Here is a 25477-nt window from a genome sequence, read left to right as displayed (position 1 = left end):
AACGGTGCCTACATTGATTTCGAGTTAACCTTTACAGGGAGCAGTTACTGTCATTTGATATTGCAGCCATCCTCAAGGGCATTGCAACAATATTACATTTGTAGCATAATAAGTGCTTTACAGACATTTTTACGGTCTCTTAAATCAGTTTTTTTAGATAGTCTGGCCAGCTATTTAGAATTCCGAGACACTAGCAGGAAATGTATACATATTTTAGTTGAATTTACTTTTTTTTTTGTATGTGCTTTCTTTTGAGTGTATGGTTTTCTTCACACATTTTCTCATGTGTTATAGATAGAAAGTAAATAATTGTGGGTTTTCTTACATTATATAACTAATTAATCCTATTTTATCATAATGTCATTAAATGTTGTTTTAACCACCATTTGGTCTGGGCAACTTCGTATTTCCTTTTAAGTACAATTACCAAGGGTTAACCCCTTTGAAAGCTCTCTACCTCTGATCCTCTAGCTCCCCAAGAGCCTATGATTCAGTACAAGAACAGTACGAATGAGACATGAGTGTCAGGGGGAATGAGACATGGGGGGCTGGGAGAGGAAATGAGACACAAGGTGGGCCTGGAGGAGAAAATGAGACACATGGAATCGAGGGGCTTGGGGAAATGAGACACATTGAATGGTCTGGGGCAGTGAGACACATGGAGGTGCTAGGGGACTTACAAAGTGACATAGAGAGGCTGGGGGAGAAAGAGACCAGGCTCTGGGAAAGAGACACACAGAGGGAATGGGAAGGAGAGAAAGAGACACAGAGAATTTAGGAAAAGGGCAAATAAAACCTTCCCCAGAGGCTGGGGAATAGTAAAATTAGACATACATGGGCTGGGAAGGAGACATCTGGAAAGGCTAGGGAGTACTAAAAGGGCAGGGGGGGGGGGGTAAAATGCATCTTTGCCTGTGTAGCCAACAATCCTTGAGTGAAGTAGTATTAAAGTCATAGGCGTGCGCACGGGGTGTGCCGGGTGTGCCTGGGCACACCCTAATCACACCTCTGTGCTGCACTACCTTTGGGCAGACTAACATGTCGGGTCCTCGGTCTATGACCGAGGACCCGACACAGGAGGGGGCCGGCGGCGTGCACACAATGCCGCCGGGTGAGAGGCCCCTCCTGTCCGTCTGCCCTGATCCTCAGTCTGCAGCTCCGCCGGGAGTGAGCTGCAGACTGAAGTATCTCGCGATCTCCAGCCTGTCAGAGCGTTGCCACGGCAACGCTCTGCCTGGAGATCGCGAGACTCACCATGTGGTCTGCAGCTCACTCCCGGCGGAGCTGCAGACTGAAGAGAGAGGGCGCCCACTGGACCACCAGGGCAGGTATTTAAACCCCCCTCTGCCCCCTGTCACTCACTGCCCCCCCACCCTGCCTCTGCACCCATACCCCCCCTAACCCCTGTCCCTAGCCCTCTAACCCCCTAACCCCTGTCACTCACTGCCCCCCACCCCCCCTAACCCCTGTCACTACCCCTCTAACCCCTGTCACTACCCCTCTAACCCCTGCCACTACCCCTCTAACCCCTGTCCCTAACCCCTGTCACTACCCCCCAACCCCTGTCCCTAACCCCTGTCACTACCCCCAACCCCTGTCACTACCCCTCTAACCCCCTAACCCCTGTCACTACCCCCTTAACCCCGTCACTACCCCTCTAACCCCTTTCACTACCCCTCTAACCCCTGTCACTACCCCTCTAACTCCCTAACCCCTGTCACTACCCCCCAACCCCTGTCACTACCCCCCTAACCCCCTAACCCCTGTCACTACCCCCTAACCCCTGTCACTACCCCCTAACCCCTGTCACTACCCCCCTAACCCCTGTCACTTTCCCTCTACCCCCCTAACCCATGTCACTGCCTCTCCACCCCAACCCCTGTCACTGCCCCTCTACCCCCTAACCCCTGTCACTACCCCCAACCCCTGTCACTACCCCTCTACCCCCAACCCCTGTCACACCACTCTACCCCCCTAACCCCTGTCACTGCCCCTTTACCCCCCTAACCCATGTCACTGCCTCTCCAACCCCCTTAACCCCTGTTACTGCCCATCCACTCCCCCACCCCCTGTCACTGCCCCTCTACCCCAACCCCTGTCATTACCCCTCTATCCCCAACCCCTGTCATTACCCCTCTATCCCCCTAACCTGTCACTACCCCTCTACCACCCCTAACCCCTGTTACTAACCCCTAACCCCTGTCACTAACCGTCTACCCCCGCTACCTCCTGAGACATGGGGGGCTGGGAGAGGAAATGAGACACAAGGTGGGCCTGGAGGAGAAAATGAGACACATGGAATGGAGGGGCTTGGGGAAATGAGACACATTGAATGGTCTGGGGCAGTGAGACACATGGAGGTGCTAGGGGACTTACAAAGTGACATAGAGAGGCTGGGGGAGAAAGAGACCAGGCTCTGGGAAAGAGACACACAGAGGGAATGGGAAGGAGAGAAAGAGACACAGAGAATTTAGGAAAAGGGCAAATAAAACCTTCCCCAGAGGCTGGGGAATAGTAAAATTAGACATACATGGGCTGGGAAGGAGACATCTGGAAAGGCTAGGGAGTACTAAAAGGGCAGGGGGGGGGGGGTAAAATGCATCTTTGCCTGTGTAGCCAACAATCCTTGAGTGAAGTAGTATTAAAGTCATAGGCGTGCGCACGGGGTGTGCCGGGTGTGCCTGGGCACACCCTAATCACACCTCTGTGCTGCACTACCTTTGGGCAGACTAAGATGTCGGGTCATCGGTCTATGACCGAGGACCCGACACAGGAGGGGGCCGGCGGCGTGCACACAATGCCGCCGGGTGAGAGGCCCCTCCTGTCCGTCTGCCCTGATCCTCAGTCTGCAGCTCCGCCGGGAGTGAGCTGCAGACTGAAGTATCTCGCGATCTCCAGCCTGTCAGAGCGTTGCCACGGCAACGCTCTGCCTGGAGATCGCGAGACTCACCATGTGGTCTGTAGCTCACTCCCGGCGGAGCTGCAGACTGAAGAGAGAGGGCGCCCACTGGACCACCAGGGCAGGTATTTAAACCCCCTCTGCCCCCTGTCACTCACTGCCCCCCCACCCTGCCTCTGCACCCATACCCCCCCTAACCCCTATCCCTAGCCCTCTAACCCCCTAACCCCTGTCACTCACTGCCCCCCACCCCCCCTAACCCCTGTCGCTACCCCTCTAACCCCTGTCACTACCCCTCTAACCCCTACCACTACCCCTCTAACCCCTGTCACTACCCCCCAACCCCTGTCCCTAACCCCTGTCACTACCCCCCAACCCCTGTCACTACCCCTCTAACCCCCTAACCCCTGTCACTACCCCCTTAACCCCGTCACTACCCCTCTAACCCCTTTCACTACCCCTCTAACGCCTGTCACTACCCCTCTACCTCCCTAACCCCTGTCACTACCCCCCAACCCCTGTCACTACCCCCCTAACCCCCTAACCCGTCACTACCCCCTAACCCCTGTCACTACCCCCCTAACCCCTGTCACTACCCCCCTAACCCCTGTCACTTTCCCTCTACCCCCCTAACCCATGTCACTGCCTCTCCACCCCAACCTCTGTCACTGCCCCTCTACCCCCCTAACTCCTGTCTCTACCCCCCAACCCCTGTCACTACCCCTCTACCCCAACCCCGTTCACTGCCCCTCTACCCCCTAACCCCTGTCACTACCCCTCTACCCCCCAACCCCTGTCACACCACTCTACCCCCCTAACCCCTGTCACTGCCCCTTTACCCCCCTAACCCATGCCACTGCCTCTCCAACCCCCTTAACCCCTGTTACTGCCCATCCACTCCCCCACCCCCTGTCACTGCCCCTCTACCCCAACCCCTGTCATTACCCCTCTATCCCCAACCCCTGTCATTACCCCTCTATCCCCCTAACCCGTCACTACCCCTCTACCACCCCTAACCCCTGTTACTAACCCCTAACCCCTGTCACTAACCGTCTACCCCTGCTACCTCCTGTCACTCCCCCTCCACCCCCCCACCTCCTGTCCCTCTACCCCCCTAACCCCTGTCACTACCTCCTTAACCCCGTCACTACCCCTCTAACCCCTTTCACTACCCCTCTAACCCCTGTCACCCTCCCCTCTACCTCCCTAACCCCTGTCACTACCCCCCAACCCCTGTCACTACCCCCTAACCCCTGTCACTACCCCCTAACCCCTGTCACTACCCCCCTAACCCCTGTCACTACCCCCCTAACCCCTGTCACTTTCCCTCTACCCCCCTAACCCATGTCACTGCCTCTCCACCCCCAACCCCTGTCACTGCCCCTCTACCCCCTAACTCCTGTCTCTACCCCCCAACCCCTGTCACTACCCCTCTACCCCAACCCCGTTCACTGCCCCTCTACCCCCTAACCCCTGTCACTACCCCCAACCCCTGTCACTACCCCTCTACCCCCCAACCCCTGTCACACCACTCTACCCCCCTAACCCCTGTCACTGCCCCTTTACCCCCCTAACCCATGTCACTGCCTCTCCAACCCCCTTAACCCCTGTTACTGCCCATCCACTCCCCCACCCCCTGTCACTGCCCCTCTACCCCAACCCCTGCCATTACCCCTCTATCCCCAACCCCTGTCATTACCCCTCTATCCCCCTAACCCGTCACTACCCCTCTACCACCCCTAACCCCTGTTACTAACCCCTAACCCCTGTCACTAACCGTCTACCCCCGCTACCTCCTGTCACTCCCCCTCCACCCCCCCACCTCCTGTCCCTCTACCCCCCCAACCCCTGTTGCTGCCCCTCCACCCTCCTAACCCCTGTCGCCCACACAGTGCACCCCTCACAATCATACACACTGTACCCCACACACACTGAATCCCTCACAATTACACAAACTGTACCCCTTACAATTACATACACTGTACCCCTCACAATCACACACACTGCACCCTTCACAATTACACCACACTGTACCCCTCGCAATCACACACACTGCACCCCTTACACGCTGCACCGCTCACAATCACACACACTGCACAGCTCAGCTCACAATCACACATACACTGCACCTACGTGTATTTGTGTGTGTGTGTATGTATGTATATATATATATATGTGTGTGTGTGTATATAAAAATACATATACACGCGGCGTGTGTGTTTGTGCTTTAGGGTGCACACCCTAATGCAACAGGCTGCGCACGCCTATGATTAAAGTCAAAGATTTCTTCTTTTAAGGACATCTCCCTGTTTTGATCCAGTTGAGACTTTATAATAAAAATACAGAAATGAGTGAAAAACTGGCATCCAATAAGAATTGCTGATGTTACACAACAGGACACTTTAAATTGCACCTCACTTCCTGCTTTACCTGAAATAATTCTGTAGAGCTGTGCAGTGAATGTTATCAGAGTGCTCACTAGCAACTGCACAATAATAAACAGCTACATCATTCAGCTTCAGGCTGGAAATGGTTAATGTGCTACTGGACGAATCTGAATTTGCACTGAATCTTCCACTTTCTTGACTGTCTTCACACGTAATAATGAGAAAATGCATAGCAGAGAAAGGATATTTTCTGTACCACAAACAACAGTTATCAGTATTGGAGGATTTATAAGTACATGTGAGACTCTTGTCTTCTCTTACTCTTGCAGTATCTGAAGGTGGCTGCTCAACAGAATCCCCACAAACTGGATCTAATGAGAAGAAATATAGGATTATTATATCTACTGACATGTCTTAGATAAGGATTAATATATCTACTGACATGTCTTAGATATTCATACTGTTATACGTACCAGCAGATAAATAGAGTATGATGAGTGATGTGACTTTGAAGTTCCACATTGTACCCTATCAAGATTTTCAAGATTTTCAGTATCTTTAAGCGAGACTGGTGAATGAAATGAATGAGTCCTCGACAGGTGCCTCTTACTGTGAAATGGTAAAATAAAGACACACTGAGCTGTACAGAATTTTTTTTACTTTTTTCAGTAGGAGGAGGAATAACTTGTTGAAGGAAGGAAGCAGCAGTGTATTTATTTGTGTGTTTAAAAGGGGTGTTCTATGTAACAAAAAGAGAGGCTGAATATGTTTTGCATAAGGTGGGGGCAATGTAATCAATGTAACAGAGGAGAGTACTCTCAATTGTCCTTCTTTATGAGATGCAGGAAGTATTTTGGATTAAATTATCTTTATCTCTGTCTTGTAATCTAGTGTCTCTATTTTCAAGTTTTTTTGTTTGTTTTTTTGTGAGAATGCAAACCAATGACAGAATGAATGGTTCTAGCAATGAATCTGCAACCTGTAGCAAATGTGTCTTGAAAACATAGGTAATGTTACAAATAGGATGTTAGGGTTTCATTTTGTCTAATGTTTTGATAATGTTCTCTGGTTCCCTGAATTATCTTTAATTTCAGACTGTTTGTCCCAAATGTATGCATATTTAGGTGTTGGCAAAAACTGAAGTTATGTAAGCTTCCTAAATAACTACAACAACCCAGCATTGGATTTTAATTTAAACTTGTATAAAATGAACAGGGATTGGCAAAATGCAAGCAAACTATTGTCCATAGAGACACTGATATAATTGTAAGGTCTCTGTGTATTTGTTTTCAGTTATCCATTTTTTATGCCTTAATTTTATGTGCCAAAATGTGTTACAAAATTAGGTTTATTAACAATATTTGTTATCAAAATACACTTGAAAGGGTTACGATTGTGACAGAAGACTGCTTATAGGATAGAGTTTTTTTTTTGAATAATATTTTAGCACCACAAGAAGCAACAGAACAGCAGCATGAGAGTCATTGGACTGGGAGAAGAGTAGGCTTGGAGCGTGACAGGAGTCACTAACCAGATATGACAAATGTTTGTATAGATTAATAAGATGTATCTCTATTGGCTTACTGTGAATAAGCTTGTTTTCTTTAAAAAAATAAAAAGTGCAGCACATCTTCACCTTATCTGTTTAACCCCTTAAGACCGGAGGGCGTACTATTACGTCCTTTTTAAAGCGGCTCTAAACGCCGCAGGACGTAATAGTACGCCCTCCGTTTTTTTGTTACTTACCCGGTCGCCGGCGATCCCACGCCGGCGATCGCGGTTGGGGGGACTCCCAGGGAACCCCCCGCGGCACCTCCGTCCTCTTCAGCCCCCCCCCCCCGGGCCATGTGAGAGTGAGGTCCTTGCGAGGCTGGGATAGCTGGCTGCAGCAATGCCAGCAGGGGGACTAACTGTAAAGACAGTTAGTCCCCCTGCTGGCTGGAAATAAAATAAAATTTATTAAATCAGTGTAAAAAATATAAAACAATATACTTAGATCATATATATATTATATATATATATATGATCTAAGTATATATATATATATACACATATATACACATACACTGTCTAGGTGTATTTTAATATTAATATATATATAATTATATATATATATATATATATATTAATATCAAATTACACGTAGACTGATACTGATTAAATATATATATAATTATTGTTATATATATATATTTATATATAATATAAAAATATGTAAATACGTTAAATAAAAAATAAAATAATTAAAAATAAAATATTAAAAAATATATAGATGTGTTTTATTTCGTTCTAACTGTATTGTGATATTAATATATATATATATATATATATATATATATATTTATATCAAAATACACATAGAACAAAATAATATATATCTATATACATAAATATATACGTATATATCACTATATATACCTATATATAAATAAAAATATAAAAAAATTATATATATATACACATATGTATATATATACATATATTAATTCTACACATATATTTATGTAATAATTTTACATATTTACGTATCCTAATTAGTTACAATTAGCGGGACATGCCTGACAACCCATGCCGAAAGTATAGGGAATTTAATTTGCTAGCACTATATTTAACCCTATAACTTTCCAAGACACCATAAAACCTGTACATGGGGGGTACTGTTTTACTCGGGAGACTTCGCTGAACACAAATATTAGTGCTTCAAAACAGTAAAATGTATTACAACGATGATATTGCCAGTAAAAGTGAAGTTTTTTGCATTTTTCACGCACAAACAGCACTTACACGGACGATATTATTGCTGCAATACTTTTTACTGTTTTGAAACACAAATATTTGTGTTCAGCGAAGTCTCCCGAGTACAACAGTACCCCTCATGTACAGGTTTTATGGTGTTTTCAAAAATTACAGCGTCAAATATAAGGCTTGTGTTTAATTTTTTTCACATTAAAATTCGCCAGATTGCTTACGTTGCCTTTATGACCCTATGGTAGCCCAAGAATGAAAATTACCCCTATGATGGCATACTAATTGCAATAGTAGACAACCCAAGGTATTGCAAATGGGGTATGTCCAGTCTTTTTTAGTAGCCACTTAGTCACAAACACTCGCCAAAATTGGCGTTTTTTGCATTTTTCACACACAAACAAATACTAACGCTAACTTTGGCCAGTGTTTGTGACCAAATGGCTACTAAAAAAGACTGGATATACCCCATTTGCAATACCTTGGGTCATCTACTATTGCAAATGGTATGCCATTATGGATGTAAATTTATTTCTTGGGCTACTATACAGTCTCAAAGGCAACGTAACCAATCTGGCGAATTTCAATTTCAAATGTAACACGCTATATTTGACCCTGTAACTTCCCAAAACACCATAAAACCTGTACATAGGGGGTACTGTTTTACACGTGAGACTTTGCTGAATACAAATATGTGTATTTTATTGCAGTAAAAGCAAACAGTATTATGACATTGACAGTTAAAATGTCATGTAGAATTAAAAAAATAAAAAAAATCTTATTTTCTCCCATTTTTTTCATATTAAATTATGTTTCATAGCTAAATGTTTGATATTAAATGAAAGCCCTGTTTCCCCTGAATAAAATGATATATAATAAGGGGGGGTGCATTTAATATGAAAGAGGTGAATTACGGTTGGACAGACATATAGAGCAAATGCCAGGTTTTGTTTACATTTTGTTTCGTTCACAACTTGTACATTTGGCTGCGGTCTTAAGGGGTTAAACATTGTTATCATATCTCTTGTCATAAGTCATTACGAAAGCTTCTACTTAACACTGCACGCCTAAAATAAATAAAAAAAATAATAAGATGTATCTCTTTTAAACAAAAAAGTGTAAACTAAAATAAACTCTTCATACATTGACAAAAATAAAATCAATTATATGATAGCAACAAATTATATTTTGAAAAGGTGCAGTAATGGTAATCTCTTGAGACACATACACTGGTATGCTGGAATTAAGTCAGGGGAAGTTGTGGAAAAGAAGTGGAAAATCTATCTGGCCAGTGTTGTCTCAATATCCGGTAACATAATACCTCCAAATCAGGTATGGATTAACATTGGTAAAACACTATTCTAGAACAAAGTGAGCAAGTGATATTGGTGCACTTATACAGAACCAATTCTGCCCTAAACTGCAAGTAATCTTTTTTTCTTTAACCCCTTAAGGACCAAACTTCTGGAATAAAAGGGAATCATGACATGTCACACATGTCATGTGTCCTTAAGGGGTTAAACCCCTTAAAGGAACACTATAGTCACCTAAATTACTTTAGCTAAATAAAGCAGTTTTAGTGTATAGATCATTCCCCTGAAATTTCACTGCTCAATTCACTGTCATTTAGGAGTTAAATCACTTTGTTTCTGTTTATGCAGCCCTAGCCACACCTCCCCTGGCTATGATTGACAGAGCCTGCATAAAAAAAAAAACTGGTTTCACTTTCAAACAGATGTAATTTACCTTAAATAATTGTATCTCAATCTCTAAATTGAACTTTAATCACATACAGGAGGCTCTTGCAGGGTCTAGCAAGCTATTAACATAGCAGGGGATAAGAAAATCTTAATTAAACAGAACTTGCAATAAAGAAAGCCTAAATAGGGCTCTCTTTACAGGAAGTGTTTATTGAAGTCTGTGCAAGTCACATGCAGGGAGGTGTGACTAGGGTTCATAAACAAAGGGATTTAACTTCTAAATGGCAGAGGATTGAGCAGTGAGGCTGCAGGGGCATGTTCTATACACCAAAACTGCTTCATTAAGCTAAATTTGTTCAGGTGACTATAGTGTCCCTTTAAGGACACATGACATGTGTAACATGTAATGATTCCCTTTTATTCCAGAAGTTTGGTCCTTAAGGGGTTAAAGTACATTTCCCTGCCTTTATCATATCAAGACTTTATCTCAAAACCAGACAGTGGTGGTATGTGTGAATACGTGGGTTCTTCCATTATGCATATGGATTCGACTTTTTTAATCCAGTCTCTAATAGATGGAGCTGTGTGTTGTTTCCAGTTGATTGGGATGAGTAAATTTTCTGCAGTTAGCAGGTGATTTAGCGAGTGGGGAGGGGTAAAGGAGAAATAGGAAGGTGTCTGGCTTTCTGGGTACATGTATCCCCGTTATAAGGTGGATATATGACTCGATATTGGGGCATAGACTACTGTTATTATTCTGTCCAAGTTTTCTTACGTTTGTGGAAAAGTGCCTTATGGAGACACTGAAAATTTTAAATAAAATGTGATTTACAATAAAAATTATTGTGAACAATATCCAGGTTTTGTATTCAGAATGTAACAAAAATATCCAGTTGTGTACAAAGGCATTCAGACTTTAGCGAATAACCCTAAGTAACATCAAAAAAGTGTTTAAAATCTGAATTCACATAACATAAGTAATACTTAAACATTTGTTGTTTTGTCATGTGGTCCACACACACACATTATGTCACCTTTAAGCCTTTGTAAAAATAAAGCTGGTCTAATTACAGAGAATTAAAAAGAAATAATAAAATGCTGGGTGACTGTGAATCTCATGTCACTGCCTGCTGTTTGGGAAAGATTGTGTAGGGCTGTGCAATAGATATTATCAAAGTGCTTACTATCAAGTGCACAATAATAAACAGCTGCATCATTCAGCTCCAGACTGGAAATGGTTAATATGCTACTGGAGGAACTGATATATGCACTAAATCTCCAATTTTTCTCATTGTTTCCACAAGTAGCAACAAGAAATTGTATAGCAGAAGAAGGATATTTTCTGTACCACAAACAACAAACATCGGAGAGTTTGTAGCTACACGTGAGCGTCTTTTGTGCTTTTTCTCTTCCAGTATCTGATGCAGGCTGTTCAAAAGAATTCCCAAAGACTGGATCTAATGAGAGAAAATACAGCATTAAAATGTTTATATATGTATTACATATCTGAGATATTCATACCGTTTAACTTACCAGCAGATAAATAGAGTATGAGGAGTGATGTGACTTTGTATTTCCACATTGCACTCTACCAAGATCTTCAAGGTTTCAGCCTTTCAATCGGTTTTCAGTAACTCAATGTTAAACGAATGATTTGGACAGGTGTCTCCTCCTTTGGAGCAGTGAATAATAGTGATTGTGCTGTACAGTTACAATATTTACACTACTTTAATAGGAGGAGGAAACGGTTTGTGGAGGGAAGAAGCAGCATTATGTTGTTTTCCATGTGGTTATTAAAGGGGTAGTGCATGATTTATGTAAAAGTAGAGTTGACTAAAGGGGTAACAGAAAATCACTTACTCTTATAACTCGAGACACTCTATGACAGAAAATCCCTCAATTGCAGAAACACTGTTATATCCTTCTTATGCATTGTAGAAGCTCAGATTTGTTGGTGTGTATTGTGCTTAGCTTGTGTAAAGAAAACCACTTTTTGTTGTAAATTACGCATTCATTTTCAGGAAAACCTTTAAGTAGTTCATGAAGCCAATTACTATATTCCAGAATATTTCTAAATTCTAGAACAAAGAATCCCATCTTTGGAAACACTATTTAAAAGATGTTTAATTTAAGGGACTACTGTAAGCTGATTAAATATGAAGTAACTGATTACCTGGATCTGACTTTCACCTGCTATTCCATAATCAGTAAAACGTTCCCAATAAGTGCAGTGAGAGTGCATTGATCAGAATTGCTCACTTTGTGTGAAATTATCTGATGGCATTCATCCTGTATGAGAGCACTTCAGATACATTCAGTGAGTCTGACCTGCACAGCTAAATGACAGTCAAGCAGGCTTGCACACCAGACATCCGCAGCATGCCCACAATATATGATAGTAAATATCATATTTTATTTTTCAGATATGCCAGCAACTAGTGACTGTACTTGTATATGTTTAATATAAAATGTGTGTTTAAATAATGTACACACAAATTCAGTTTGCTACAAGTGTTTGGTCATTGTTCTTGAGTACTGTAACATTATGAACATATCAGACTTTTAGTAATTCATCTGTGTAGATAGTGACTGGCATTAGTTGATGACTAGGGAGATTTACTTTTGTGTATACTATTGTATTATCTCAGTGCTTGCAACACACACATGAAAAATACATTGGATGGACAACTGGGATAGGACTTACTAGCCAGTACTCAGGCAACTTAGTGAAAGTGTGTGCACAGTATTGAGAAGAAAATAGTTACTTGGAATAATAAGGTAGTAAACAGATTGAGGCAAGACAGCAAAAAGAAAGGAGAAGGTAAACAAGTAGTATTGTGTTTCTCCAGAGTCAGAGATATTCAAAATCATATATACAGTTGTATGCTGGTTTACAAAAATATGCATATTGAAAGACATTCTTAGATGGGCATCCTGACTACAGTATAAGTAGCGCCCATTGTCTTTAATCTTTAAAAATGTGTAGTTATTGTCTCTAATGAGGTGTTAAGATAGTGTGGAGATCATTATTACTAATTTCTCTCCTCCCTTCTCTCTTCCCTCAGACAAGCTTTTATAGTCACTGTGTGATGAGCTTGTTGTTTTCTACATCATTTTATCTTCGCTTCTAATATAGTTAGGGTTGTTTCCTTTATTTTATATTTCACTGTGCTCTCGCCCCTCTGTTTTCCCTTTTTATGGGGTGAAGGGGGGCTTTGGGATCTCCCTTTTACTAGTTATTATCCTCTAAACTGATTCTCACTTATCATGGTTGTTTATATAGGGTCATATTATAATATGTGGGTATTTCAACTGCGTATTGGACACTGACAACGATATTAAACAGGAACACAGGAAGCACCCTATTCCTGCATCCATTACGAACAGACAAGTTCTATCTAGCTTGTTAATGTGCATGATCTATATGACTCACGGCATAACAGGTATCCTGATGAAAAAGATTATACTTATTATTTCCCTGTATAGACATGTGTGTCTTAGCGAAAGCAACTTTACCCAATTTAATTGATGTCTCCATAGGCCATAGGTTCCTGGTCTTACCAATCCCAGTCACAGTTTCATTCCGGTCCCTTTAGCCAGCTTGAGGCAGAGGTAACTTGAGACTAAATGAATCATTGTTGGATAGAACCAACTTATTGCCCAACATAACTAAACTACTTGCAAGAAAACCCAACTGAAAATTAATCTATCAGCACACAATGGCTAGCTTCTAAAGAGGTGCTAGGGTATATTTTTTCAACTCGGTACTCCGGTTGTGTAACCAGGGCACTTTTAACTCAGGAGCCAATAGTCATGGATACTCAGAATAAATTTAAACTGTTTAAACAAGTATCAAAACAAAGGGGGGGGGGGGGGAATACAAAAACCTTTTCACCTTCTTTTATAAAGAGTGTCATGGCTCTGTACATTTGCTCCTCGGCTAGACTTTTTAACTCTGGTTTCTTGTCTAAATCCTTTCACATAATGAATGGCACCTGTTAGGGCTGCCCTCTTTCCCCAATCATTTTTATTTTATGCTTGGAACCTTTAGTTAGACACATCAAATCTCAGACAAGCACCTCTGGCCTGGCTACTCCTATTGGAAAACAAATAGTAGGATGATGTCCTACTATTCACTACTCAACTAGAATGGTAAATTCCCATTTCATATTACAAAAATAATGGGGAAAAAAACAACGCAGGCCTTGCCCACTGGTCTACCAACTACTAAGGTACAAGAGTTACATAAACCCTTTACATTTGACTCATGTAAAACATCTCTAAATTATCTGGGCATCAATCTGACTGAAAGAGCTAATCCCATGATTCAAGATAATTGTTGATTATGCTAGCTTTAGTGTATATATAATGTTATTTTTTTTTTTGATAATTTAAATTTATTGATTTTTATATTGGTCAAGATTAGGGTACAGAATAAAAAGAAGGGAAGGGGGTTATACGAGATAACATGAATACCTGAGTATAGTCTTGCATCTTCCAACATTACATTTACAGGTTCAATGACATTGCCAAAACATTTCGGTGTACGCCCGTTCTGCATCTAGACCTGGCTATGACTTTACGTAAGGGCTTATCCCTAGTTAACTAGTCTATCCATTGTTTAGTTGGTCTATTTGCTCCCACACTTTACTTCTAGCCTTCCTCCCAGTTCGGACTATAGTAAAAAGGGTCCCAATGGTATCTAATGAAGAACCTTGCACTTAAATTCAGGTCACCTTTCCTATTTCCCTAACGTGGGCTTGGATGTTTATTGAGGTGGGCTGCTAGGTCTCAAAAGTCCTGAGGCCTTTAACCCCCTAAGGACACATGACATGTGTGACATGTCATGATTTCCTTTTATTCCAGAAGTTTGGTCCCTAAGGGGTTAAAATTGCGTTCCAGCCTTCCTGCCGTATCCATTCACCTCTTTCTAGACCATATGAACTACTGGGGGCAAGCCGTACGTATGCAAACGAGTCATACTTATTTTATACATTTGAATATCCATGCCTGCATGTCAAGCCGTAGCTCAAGAAAATCTACATTGTATTACATCTCGTAGTGGAAAGGAAAACAGACTATACCCTCAATGAGAGAAAAGGAATAAAAAAAAGTAAAGAACATGGAAATATGGCACAGTCACATACACATTTTTGCTAGTGTATACTTGGCAACCCATTCTGTCGAAGGAATTCTAAGCCATGGATCTTTTTATCTCTATAGCATAATTAGATTCCGCCATGAATTGTCCCTATATCTCCTTTTTCAAGGCCCTTTTCCCTGATCACGGTGGGAATTTGACTTGCCAACTTTCCCATATCTGTGCAACTTTTTGTTCCTGTGTCGGGGAAGTTATAGATAGTCGCTCATATGTAAAGCTAAGCCTTATTTTATCAATCAGCATCTGTCTAGTCGGGCATATTCCCGTCTTCCAATTTAAGGTTAATAAGGCTCTGGCTGCCATTGCTATCTGGGACAGCAGTGCCCTGTTATGAAAGGAAAGCTGTGTGGGGAATTCCAACCATAGGAAAGCCCTGTGTGTCAAGGGTGTTTCAAGCCCCAATTCCTTAATCAATGCGTGTACCGTTTCCCACATCGGTTTACTATGACTGCACTGCCACCATATGTGAAACATGGTGCCCTTGCCTACTCCGCACCTCCAACACGTTCCAGGTGCAGTTTTGAAGATGTGTCTGAGCCTGTCTGGGGTTAGGTACCACCTGTAAATTAATTTTCTATGGGCCTCGAAATGAGAATAGCAATTGGACATCCCCTTAAGAGCATTTAACCTCTTGATCCACTCGTCTAACGGGGTTTTTTCTCCTGTCTCCCTCTCCCATTGTAGGACAAACGAGGATTGATGTCTGTCAGTATTGGCAAAGTATGTTTTGTAACATGCTGAGAGGAGTTTGGGTTTCAAGGGTCTGTTCCAGCTAGTCGCAATTAAAAGGTTTGCCCCTAAGTCTGTCTGAATGTCCTCTTTTCTTTTAAAGTCTACATGGTCCATAATGGCACTCTTAATTTGCAAGTATAGGAATGTGAAATTAGGGGGTAAGCCATATAACTTCTGTAGTTCTGGGAATGGCACTATCGTACTCCCGGATAGGAATTGAGATGTCTTAGTGATTTTGTGGGCCTCCCATCGCTTCAAGGAGAGCCAGGGAGAGACCGCAGCCAACGCCTCCAATGGGCATAATTTGTGGAATTTGGAGGCACCAGTTTGGGACCTTAGCAAATCATCCCATGCTGCCATCGAAGCTGTTGTTGTCGTGAACAGTGTTGGTTTTTTACACCTCAGCGATGGAGGGGTCCACATGTATGACAGCAATCTTTCTCCTGCTAGCTGCTGTCTCTCCATGTCAACCCACCCTAATGTTCCCCTTGGAGCACGTAAATTAATAGCTTGAGTTAGCAATGCTGCTTTGTGGTAAGCCCATACTTGCGGTACGCCCATCCCCCCCTTCTCGACTGGTTTCTGTATACATCTCCCCGCTATTCGAGCTCTTTTTTTTGCCCAAATAAATTCCGTAAAAACTTGCTGCATTTTGTGACAATAGCTTTTGGGGACCGGGATGGGAAGCATCCTAAACACATAGAGTAGCTTCGCTAAGGATATCATCTTGTGACATTTATACGCCCTGCCCAAGACAGCTTCACATCTCTCCATGTATCTAGTTCTTGTTTTATCGAGTTAAATATTCTTGTGTAATTTTGGTTAAACAGGGTTTGGGCAGTTTTAGTGATCCTAACCCCTAAGTATGTCACATAATCCTCCCTCCAATCTAGTTTAAAACGCTGCTGAAGGTACTCCGTCCTCTGTGTGGGAACATTAATAGGGAGCGCTTGAGATTTACTGGTGTTAAGCTTGTAATATGAAATAGTTCCAAATCTCTCCAAGAGATCCAGCAGGGCCGGCAGTGATCCTTCCGGTTCCGTAAGTGTCAATATGACATTGTCGGCGAATAAGGAGAGTTTATGTTGGTGGTCGCCTATCAATACTCCATTAATGTTAGCATCATCCCTTATGCGTTGAGCTAAAGGTTCGAGGTATAGGATGAAGATCAAGGGAGACAGAGGGCAGCCCTGTCGGGTGCCATTGGTTATGGCGAAGGGTGTTGAAATAAATCCCGCGTTCGAGACACAGGCCGTGGGATGGGTATAAAGTGCCATAATAGCACCAATAAGCGCCTCCGGAAACCCGAATCTTTTTAGTACCTCCCTCAAATATGTCCAATTTAATCTATCGAAGGCCTTCTCCGCATCTAATGCAAGCAGAAGGCCCTCCGTGTGTGCCTCATCCATATGTTGAAGAATATTTAATAAAAGTCTAGAATTATCTGATCCCTGCCGGCCTCTAATGAATCCCGATTGATTGTGATGTATCAGAGAAGGTAGAAGAGGGGCCATCCTGTCTGCTAAAATCTTTGCATATAATTTTGTGTCTATGTCCAGGAGGGATATAGGCCTAAAATTGGCACAAATAATCGTTTTTTTGCCAGGTTTGGGCAGAGTAACAATATGAGCATGCAGCATTTCAGGGGGAAGAGAACCATGTAACAAAGCATCATTAAAAAGCGTAGCGAGGTAGGGTACTAGTTGAGTTCAATATGTCTGGTAATATACGGCTGACAAGCCATCTGGGCCTGGGCTCTTAGCAGCCGGCAAAGCCTGAATATGTCTAAAAACTTCCTCGTCCGTTATAGGCTCCAAGAGGCCTGTGCTGTCGGTTTCTGAAAGAAAGGGGAGTTGGACTTGATCTAAGAAGGCGGTAATCTGTTGTTTGGTTGGGGCCTTCAAGAGATTATCTTGATCTAAATTATACAACGAGCCATAATACGTCGCAAATTCCGCTACAATGTTTTCGGGGTTCATAACTTTATGTCCCTGTGCTGAGTGTATGAATGCTATTTTTGCGGCCGCTGCCCTTTTCCGCAGTTGAGAGGCCAATACCGCCCCAGCCCTATTACCGTGTGCGAAATACCTTTGTTTTAATCTACGTAACATAAAATTGGTCTTTGCTAGTTCCATCTCCATTAGTTGAGAATTGATGTCTTTAATGTCTTTTAAGTGTTTCAAAGAAGGGGAAGATTTATTCTGCAAAGAAGCTTCGGTAAGCCTTTTGGTAAGTTCCAAGTATGTTTTTAATCTACGGGCCTTAGCCCTGCTCGCATGTTTGATAAACACCCCTCTAATATAGGCCTTGTGTGCTAACCACACTGACGCTATACCTGATTCTTGTACCTTATTATTGTAGAAGTAGTTCTGCAGTTCCTGCTCAATGTCACTGCGTATCTGAGGGTCAGTTAGAAGGTGTTCGTTCAATCTCCACGAACCCTTGCCCCTAGTCGGGTATTGGTCGCCCAACGTCAAGGTGATCGTGGCGTGGTATGACCACGTGATCAGCCCAATAGTGCTATTCACCACTTTAGTGATGAGAGACCCATGGATCAGAAAACGATCTATCTGGGAGTACGAGTTGTGTGCCCCTGAGTGAAAGGAATAGTCTCGCTCCAGGGGATGGGTAACCCTCCAAGGATCGACATATCCATATGCCAGTAAAGTTTGGTTCAATTGCTTAGTAATGTGGTGTCGGTGCTGGAGAGTAGAGTTCGCTACTGTCTGGTTGGTAGACGTGTCTAAGTTGTGGTCTAGAATAAGGTTAGTGTCCCCCCCGATGATTACCTCTCCCAGCCCCCATTTGTCCAACTTTTGAAAGATCCGATCTAGAAAACCGGGTTGGTCCGAGTGTGGGCCATATAGGTTTACCAGGGTATAAGGGGAATTATTAATATGGCATTGCAGTACTAGAAACCTACCATTGCTGTCAACATGTTTGGATATTAGCGAGAAGGCAACATCTCTGCCTATGAGAATAGAGACACCCCTCTTTTTTTTTGAGAAACAGGAGTGAAAGCTTACTGGAAATGCGGGAGAATGGAATGCCGGTCTGCCTATTTTTGCAAAATGAGTTTCTTGCAGAAACACTATCTGGGCTTGGGCCTGTTTAGCCTCTTTAAAGGCCAATCTCCGTTTATTTGGAGAGTTGAGGCCTTTAACATTTAAAGACAAAATTTTTAGGACCATCCTCTGGGATATAATGGGCTTGCGTTAGATAAAGCGTATGTTGCTTTGTTAATATAGAACCGCCCCGTATTTCTGCTCTGACTTGTCGAACCGGGGTGAGGAACAGGTCCAGTCCAGCTCTGAACTTTGGTAATCTCACTTCGTTCTACCTGTAGTATGTTAGTATTGTGTTGTCGTGTTACGTGCCAATATTTCCCAAAAAACAATATGTACCAAATAAAACATAACAAAACAGGAACTATATACAATTGCCGTAAAACCCGGACATCTGAAAACTGTCTGGGTATGGCCAAAAAATGGACATATGGTGTAACAGAATACACCATATCGGCTCTAAAGGAGCCAGTGGGGACGGGTACCATAATACTGTTAACACTAATGCCTCCGTGAGGCACTCGGCGAGCCTGCCGGCAGCATCCCGCTTCGTACGGGTTCAAGATACACCTTTTAAGGCTGATCAGGTTGAAAATAAGTGTTTCATGTGGAGTTTTTTTTTTTTTTTTTTTAGTATTTGTTTGTTGAATTATTATTATTTTTTTTTTTTTGTATATATATATATATATATATATATTTTTGTTTATATTAACTGGTCTATTTAGGTAGCCGTCTACTTTGTTACCAAAGGCTATATCAGGGCAACCCTGGGAACCTGACCCAGTGGCACCTCAATAACTAAAAAAATAAATAAACAGAAAATACAGGTTTATCCATGCATTAGTGTCCATACGATACCTCTCCGGAAACAACCCTGGTAGGTATAGGGCCGCAGAACAGGGATGTCAGTCCTCTGCCCTCTCGCGGCAGTATGTAGTAAGTAAGGCAAGTTCAAAGCTGTTATTTCACGGCCTTAGCTTTTTGCCAGTCCCCAGCTAGGCGTTGTGGTGACCCCTCTGGAGCTCCTGGAGTAAATTCTGCTGGGTCTAGGTGTATATTCCATTGCGCAAGAAGCTTATAACCATCCTCCGGCGTAAGCGCTATCCTATCTGCGCCATTTTTATGAATGACAAGGCGGGTTGGGAATCCCCACTTGTAGGGAATTTGAGCTTCCCTCAGGGCACGTGTTATCTTGCCGAAGGCTCTCCTTTTCGCTAATGTAGCTGGTGACAGATCAATAAATAGTTGTATTCCTGCGAACTTGCCCGTCAGACGATTAGGGTCTCGGGCCGCCTGCATGATCCTCTCCTTTATACCGTAGAAATTTACTCTCACTATGGCATCTCGTGGTACAGCAGCTGAGTGTTGTTTTAAGATCTTCCATTAGCCGTTTAATATTCACCTCTGATGCTGTGGCTCCTGCGTGCACCGAGATAGAAGTGATGTCGCTCTGTTCCGAGCTTGACGCTGGGGAGAGGGCTGCCACGTCGCCATCTTGCTTCCTCTTGGTCGGTGTAGACAGGGCTGAGACCTGAATGTTGGTCGCTTTTTGCAGCATTTTTCGCGGCGTTTTACTTGCTATAGCCTTGGTGCTTGTGGTCTGAGGTCGGGTAAGTGTGTCCCGTACAATTTCGCAGTGGATTCACGCTGTTTGCTGCTGCCGTCGACGGAGCTCTCCTAGCTTGCGACCGGCGCCATTCACCTCGTAGCCACGCCCCATATAATGTTATTTTTAAGGACAGGAGGCGAATATTTTGCTTAACTTTCTTTACTAAAACTCCATAGCAGCACAAGTTTGACTAGAAACAACCAATCAGAAAACAACAGAGGTAATAAGACTTTCTCCCTCTGATGACTCATCCTCTTTCATGCTGCAAAAGAATCGAACAGGAGCAGATAACCAAATGAAACTGGGTGAATCCATTGGCAAGTAATCAACAGGAAAATCCAGCAAATTTTCATAGGCAACAGGAAAAGGCCTTAGGCACGGCATCTATGAGGAACTTTAGACTGAAACGAGAGAGTTGAAAAACAAGGATTAATCGAAGAAATGGACTTGAAAAATGACATGGAAGTCATACATATATATTCCATGAATATAATGTTATAGAATAAATCACAGACACATCAGATGACTAATAAAATATAATAGTAAGATACTATAAGATTAAATATCATACAGTATACATACCTACCACTTCCAAAATCCAACGCTATAAAATCCAGAGTAGGGAGAAAATAGGGAGAAAATGGGAGGGGAAATATTTGTCTCCTGGCCTTAATAAAATTATGATTATATGTACACTAAAGATAGCATAATCTAAAAATGTAATACATGACAGGAGGTCTAATTTTTTTCTGTTTTAATGCTTAGTCAGCAGAGCAAAAAAGGCATTTTCAGTAGCACGAAAGTAGAAACGTCAGATAGTATCTTCACAAGACCAATCTGCTGGTCGAAGATTGTTCTGTAGGTAGGCCCCGGCCATTAAAGACTCGAAGGTTGCCGCTCCCCTGACTGAGTGTGCTCTGAAGAAGATAGACTTAATACCTGCTAGGGACATAAAAAAACATCTGAACTAACGAGCCAAAGTAGTAGATAAGATCGAATATATGAGACTAATAATTGACCAGAATGAGAGGGTTGGTGACTACTGTGTAGCAGGATAGTGCTGAAGCTACACAAAGTTTAGTAGAATCTCTAAAATTATGATAAATAAAAAAATCATAGACGAATCCAATTTAGTAAGTCTAGACACGGAAAAAGTAACCCCTCCAGATCAAAGGTAAAAGTGTCTACATTGAGTGCACGAACATCTGAGACTCGATGGAAAGTGACAAGACACAAGAGAAGAGTGAATTTCACTGAAGTTGATGAAGGGAAAGATCTTTATAATCTGGCCAATCTAGAAGGAATCTCAGGACGAGAACAACCTCCCTAAAGGTGTGAATATTTGGGTGCCAGAGGACACGAGCTTTGATGACTCTTAAAAGTCTACAGATCAAAGGGTCCTGCCATACAGGAGAATCCTGAACTGGGATCTGTGCCGCTGATATAGCCGAACGGATCACATTAATGAAAAGATACAATTTCAAGACTAAGGGAACAGGGCAATAAAGGGATCAGTATGCCGCTCCAGGCACCAACTACACCAGGCATTCCAGGCAGAAAGATAACTCCTAGTTGCTGGGCCCAGGAGTCCCAGAGAAGGACTCTAGCTGTCTGCGAAAGGAAAATTCCAGGATCCCCGGTAAGAGTCCAGGCTACCAAATTCAGATGGTCTTTTGTCACCATCTAAAGAAGATTGCCCCTTGAATCGGAAAGAGGGGGTCTGGTATTGATGGGAGGAGAAGTGAGTCTCAATAAAATAGGATCAGAAGGTCCGGGAACCAAGTCTGGCCCTGTCAAAGCAGTATCAACAATACCGGAGTGACTTGTTTGCAAAGAACTTGAAGGAGAATTCTGGAAATCATAGCGAATGGAGAAAATGCGGAGACTCCCTGCATCGAGCAGTCCTAGGGGAAAGTATCCACCGTTGTGCTCTCACGATCCGGGAGCCAGCTAAAGTACTTGGTAGTGTAGTAATCAATCCTGGAGGCAAATAGATTTATCAAGAATGAACCCCTCAACTGCAAGATGTGAAGGAAGATCGATCGATGGAGACACCAGTCATTGGTGTTCCTCCAACTCCAGGAAAACCAATCCGCTGTTAGATTAATTGTACCTGGCAAGATGTGACCTGGCTCTGCCAAGGTGATCGATGTACTGTATTGTCAGTATGTTGTCCATACTCAGCAAGATGCAACACTCCGATAAATTATTGGCATGATTTGGGATTGCGAAAGAACCTGCGACCAGTCTAGACAATTGATGTGATAATCAGCTTCTCAGATCATCAAAGGACCACCAGTCGATGTGGTCGGGCCAGTAGCTCCCTAACGCGTCTGATTCCATGACAAAGTCTGGGACAGGACTGAATATCGCCTTTCCGTTCCCCCTTGACCTCGGAAGTGAGTGGTAACATCTGAGAGTAGATCTACCATGCGGGCAAGTGTGCAGAGGGAAATCTGGTCGCACCGTAGACTTCTCTGGATCTCTATGCGAATTGCGGAAATCTTTTGACTGTTCTAGATGAAGCACTCATAAGGGCGCGTCCATCTTGAATCCCAAGAGCTTCATCATGTGGGACGGGGTAAGGGTCAACTTCGAAGCCCAGAGATTTGAACAAGGAGATCGTAAACTGACTGTGCGGAACTTGTCCAACTTCTTTTGAACAAGAAAGATGGAGCTGTAGAAGCCCCCAGTGTCTAGTGAGAACTGAATCGCTCCTTTGTCGAACAGGGTCTGGATTTTGGCATCTACAAGTGCCTGGAGGTCCACCGCCAAGACTGGGTTTGTTGGGAATGTTGCCTGTATAGGGAGAGAATGGAGTAGGCCAAAATGGCTGGAGAAACAAATGACCATTTGGGTGACTTGGGGTGTCGAATGGAATGTGGGTTGAAGAGAGGTTCCCCCCTTCGATTCCAAAAATATGTAATTGTTTGCACCTGAATTAGGTGCTTGAGTTGAAGATAAATCATGGAAGGCTTCCATGAATGATTTGTGTACACAGCGAGAATCCTCCACATCCGAACCTTGCCATCTATCTTCATCCTCAGAGGTTGAGCTTTCCTCCTGCCATTCATCCAAAATTGATAATGGCGTATATAATAGTAACGTGGTGTCTGAATGGCAGAAGCAGGAGGAGCGTTAGGAGAATTTTGTAATTGTCTGCTCAATACAATGCAGATTATAAAATAATATATATATATATATATATATATATATATATATATATATATATATATATATATCTGTAATAACTGGGGCTCACCCAGTGATAATAAAACCTCCAGGAGTATATCCAGAAGAGGAGGTCCAGTGGCACAGACAAAGCAGGCCCATCATGGGAGCTGTAACAGTGACAGACAGATCAAATAGCCAATACCAGACAAGGTAAGGTACCAGGATAAGTAATATTTTGATGGGGGGATCACCGCCAGTAATATTAGTATAGAAAATATTCCAGTAATAGTAGCTGATAGCATAAGCTAGGGTACACTTATATATCAGGGGGCTCACACCAGAAGCACATAAATAATAATAATAATAATAATAATAATAATAATAATAATAATAATAAATAATGAGATCAGTCATAAGATGTAATGTAGGGGCTCATCCCAACTTCCCAGCTGATATGAGGCAGTGTTTATGAAAGGGGCACACCCTCCAATAAGGGAAGCAGTATTGTGTACTGCAATAAACAATAAAGCTTACAGTATGCAGTATAAATATCAATATTGGGCTGAGTTTATGAGAGGGGCTCACCCTCTAATGAAGACATCAGTATAATGTACTGACATAAACTGTAAGATAAACAAAAAACTGACAGAAAGCAGTATAAATATCAATAATGGTCTGTGTTTAGGAGAATCAATATTATGTAATGTAATAAACTGAGACATAAACAGTAAAACTTACACGAATCAGTGTAAATATCAATATTGTGCTGTGTTTATGAGAGGGGCTTACCATCTAATAATGAAATTAGTATCATGTACTGACAAACTGTAATATAAACTAAAACAACTGACAGGAAGCAGTATAAATATCAACATTGTGCTGAGTTTATGAGAGAGACTCAGGCAGTGAAAATCCACAGAACAAAATAGAAAAAACAGAGGCTGCGCAAATAGTTGCTGTGTGCACACAACAAGGTGCTACTGTCATTTATTTGAAGGACAAAAAAAAAAAAAAATTACATGATCTTCAAATAAATTACAGTAGCACCTTGTTTTGTGCACACATCAACTATTTTTACAGCTTCCATTTTTTCTATTTTGTACTGTAGTCTACAAATAAATCAGAAAATAAACCGCATGCATATTGTAGCGGCATTCAGCTTTGGCATTCTTTCGGACGGGGATCACTGAATCTCGGCTGTGTGAACAGCCTCAATCTGTACAATAGGAGGACTGAGTGCTATACACAGATGCTTATTTTGTGGTGTCTTGGAGACAAGTGCAACACCTTTTTAATTTAAGGGTTCAATTTGGGGGTGAGGGATTTTCCAATAAATACAGTGTTATACTATTTGGATTCTTTTGTATCCTATAAGGTATTTGGATACTTTTTCACGTACTGCATCCAAGGAGTGTGGATTTCAACGTTATGGAAAATGCTCTCATACAGCTTACCCTAGGACTCCTGAACATTATATTGTATGATTTACATATATTTATAGTATATGTTGTGATATACATGCTGTTTTTTTCTGATTTATTTGTAGACTACCCTAATTGTGCAACTAGACTATAGACTGTAAATCAGTCCTCTTTAACTGTAAGTTTTCTTGTAATTTTCCTATTTATAGTTAAACCCCCCTCTCATAAAATTGTAAAGCGCTATGGAATCTGTTGGCGCTATATAAATTGCAATAATAATAATAAAATAATAACCAGGGGTTCATCTATTAAAGCTTATACTTTGTATATGCTTTGTTTTGGAGGAATTTGAAAGCAAGTTTCTGGTGTGTATTGCTGCCTTTTTTACACTTATACATTAGTATATGTTTTATTTCTTAGACGGGATTTTATTTGCACTCTCTTATGTCGAAATTTATTATTATACAAACATAACTTGTACCATTTCATGCAAATAGTAATTTGCTAAATTTTGTTATTGTTGTATATCTCATGTAAAAATTTCAATAAAAAAAGAGACAATGAAGTAAAAACAAAACAAACAA

At 42.3% G+C, this 25477-nt stretch overlaps 1 protein-coding gene and 1 gene segment (V, D, J or C); both read right to left on the bottom strand.

The window, feature by feature from the left end:
* LOC134611208 (T cell receptor delta constant-like) overlaps positions 1 to 11408 on the bottom strand; it is an 83894-nt gene extending 72486 nt beyond the window's left edge. The window contains 2 exon segments of the C gene segment in view: positions 10916 to 11188; positions 11265 to 11408. Of these exon segments, the coding sequence occupies positions 10916 to 11188; positions 11265 to 11313 (322 nt within the window).
* Positions 1 to 25477, bottom strand: part of LOC134611209 (M1-specific T cell receptor alpha chain-like) — a 433017-nt gene that overhangs the window by 288646 nt on the left and 118894 nt on the right. The window lies entirely within an intron of this gene.

Source organism: Pelobates fuscus, chromosome 5 (genome assembly GCF_036172605.1).
Source record: "Pelobates fuscus isolate aPelFus1 chromosome 5, aPelFus1.pri, whole genome shotgun sequence".
NCBI classification, from domain to species: domain Eukaryota; kingdom Metazoa; phylum Chordata; class Amphibia; order Anura; family Pelobatidae; genus Pelobates; species Pelobates fuscus.
The sequence above is the reverse complement of the archived record's forward strand: the minus strand, read 5'-3'. Positions and strand labels throughout refer to the sequence as shown.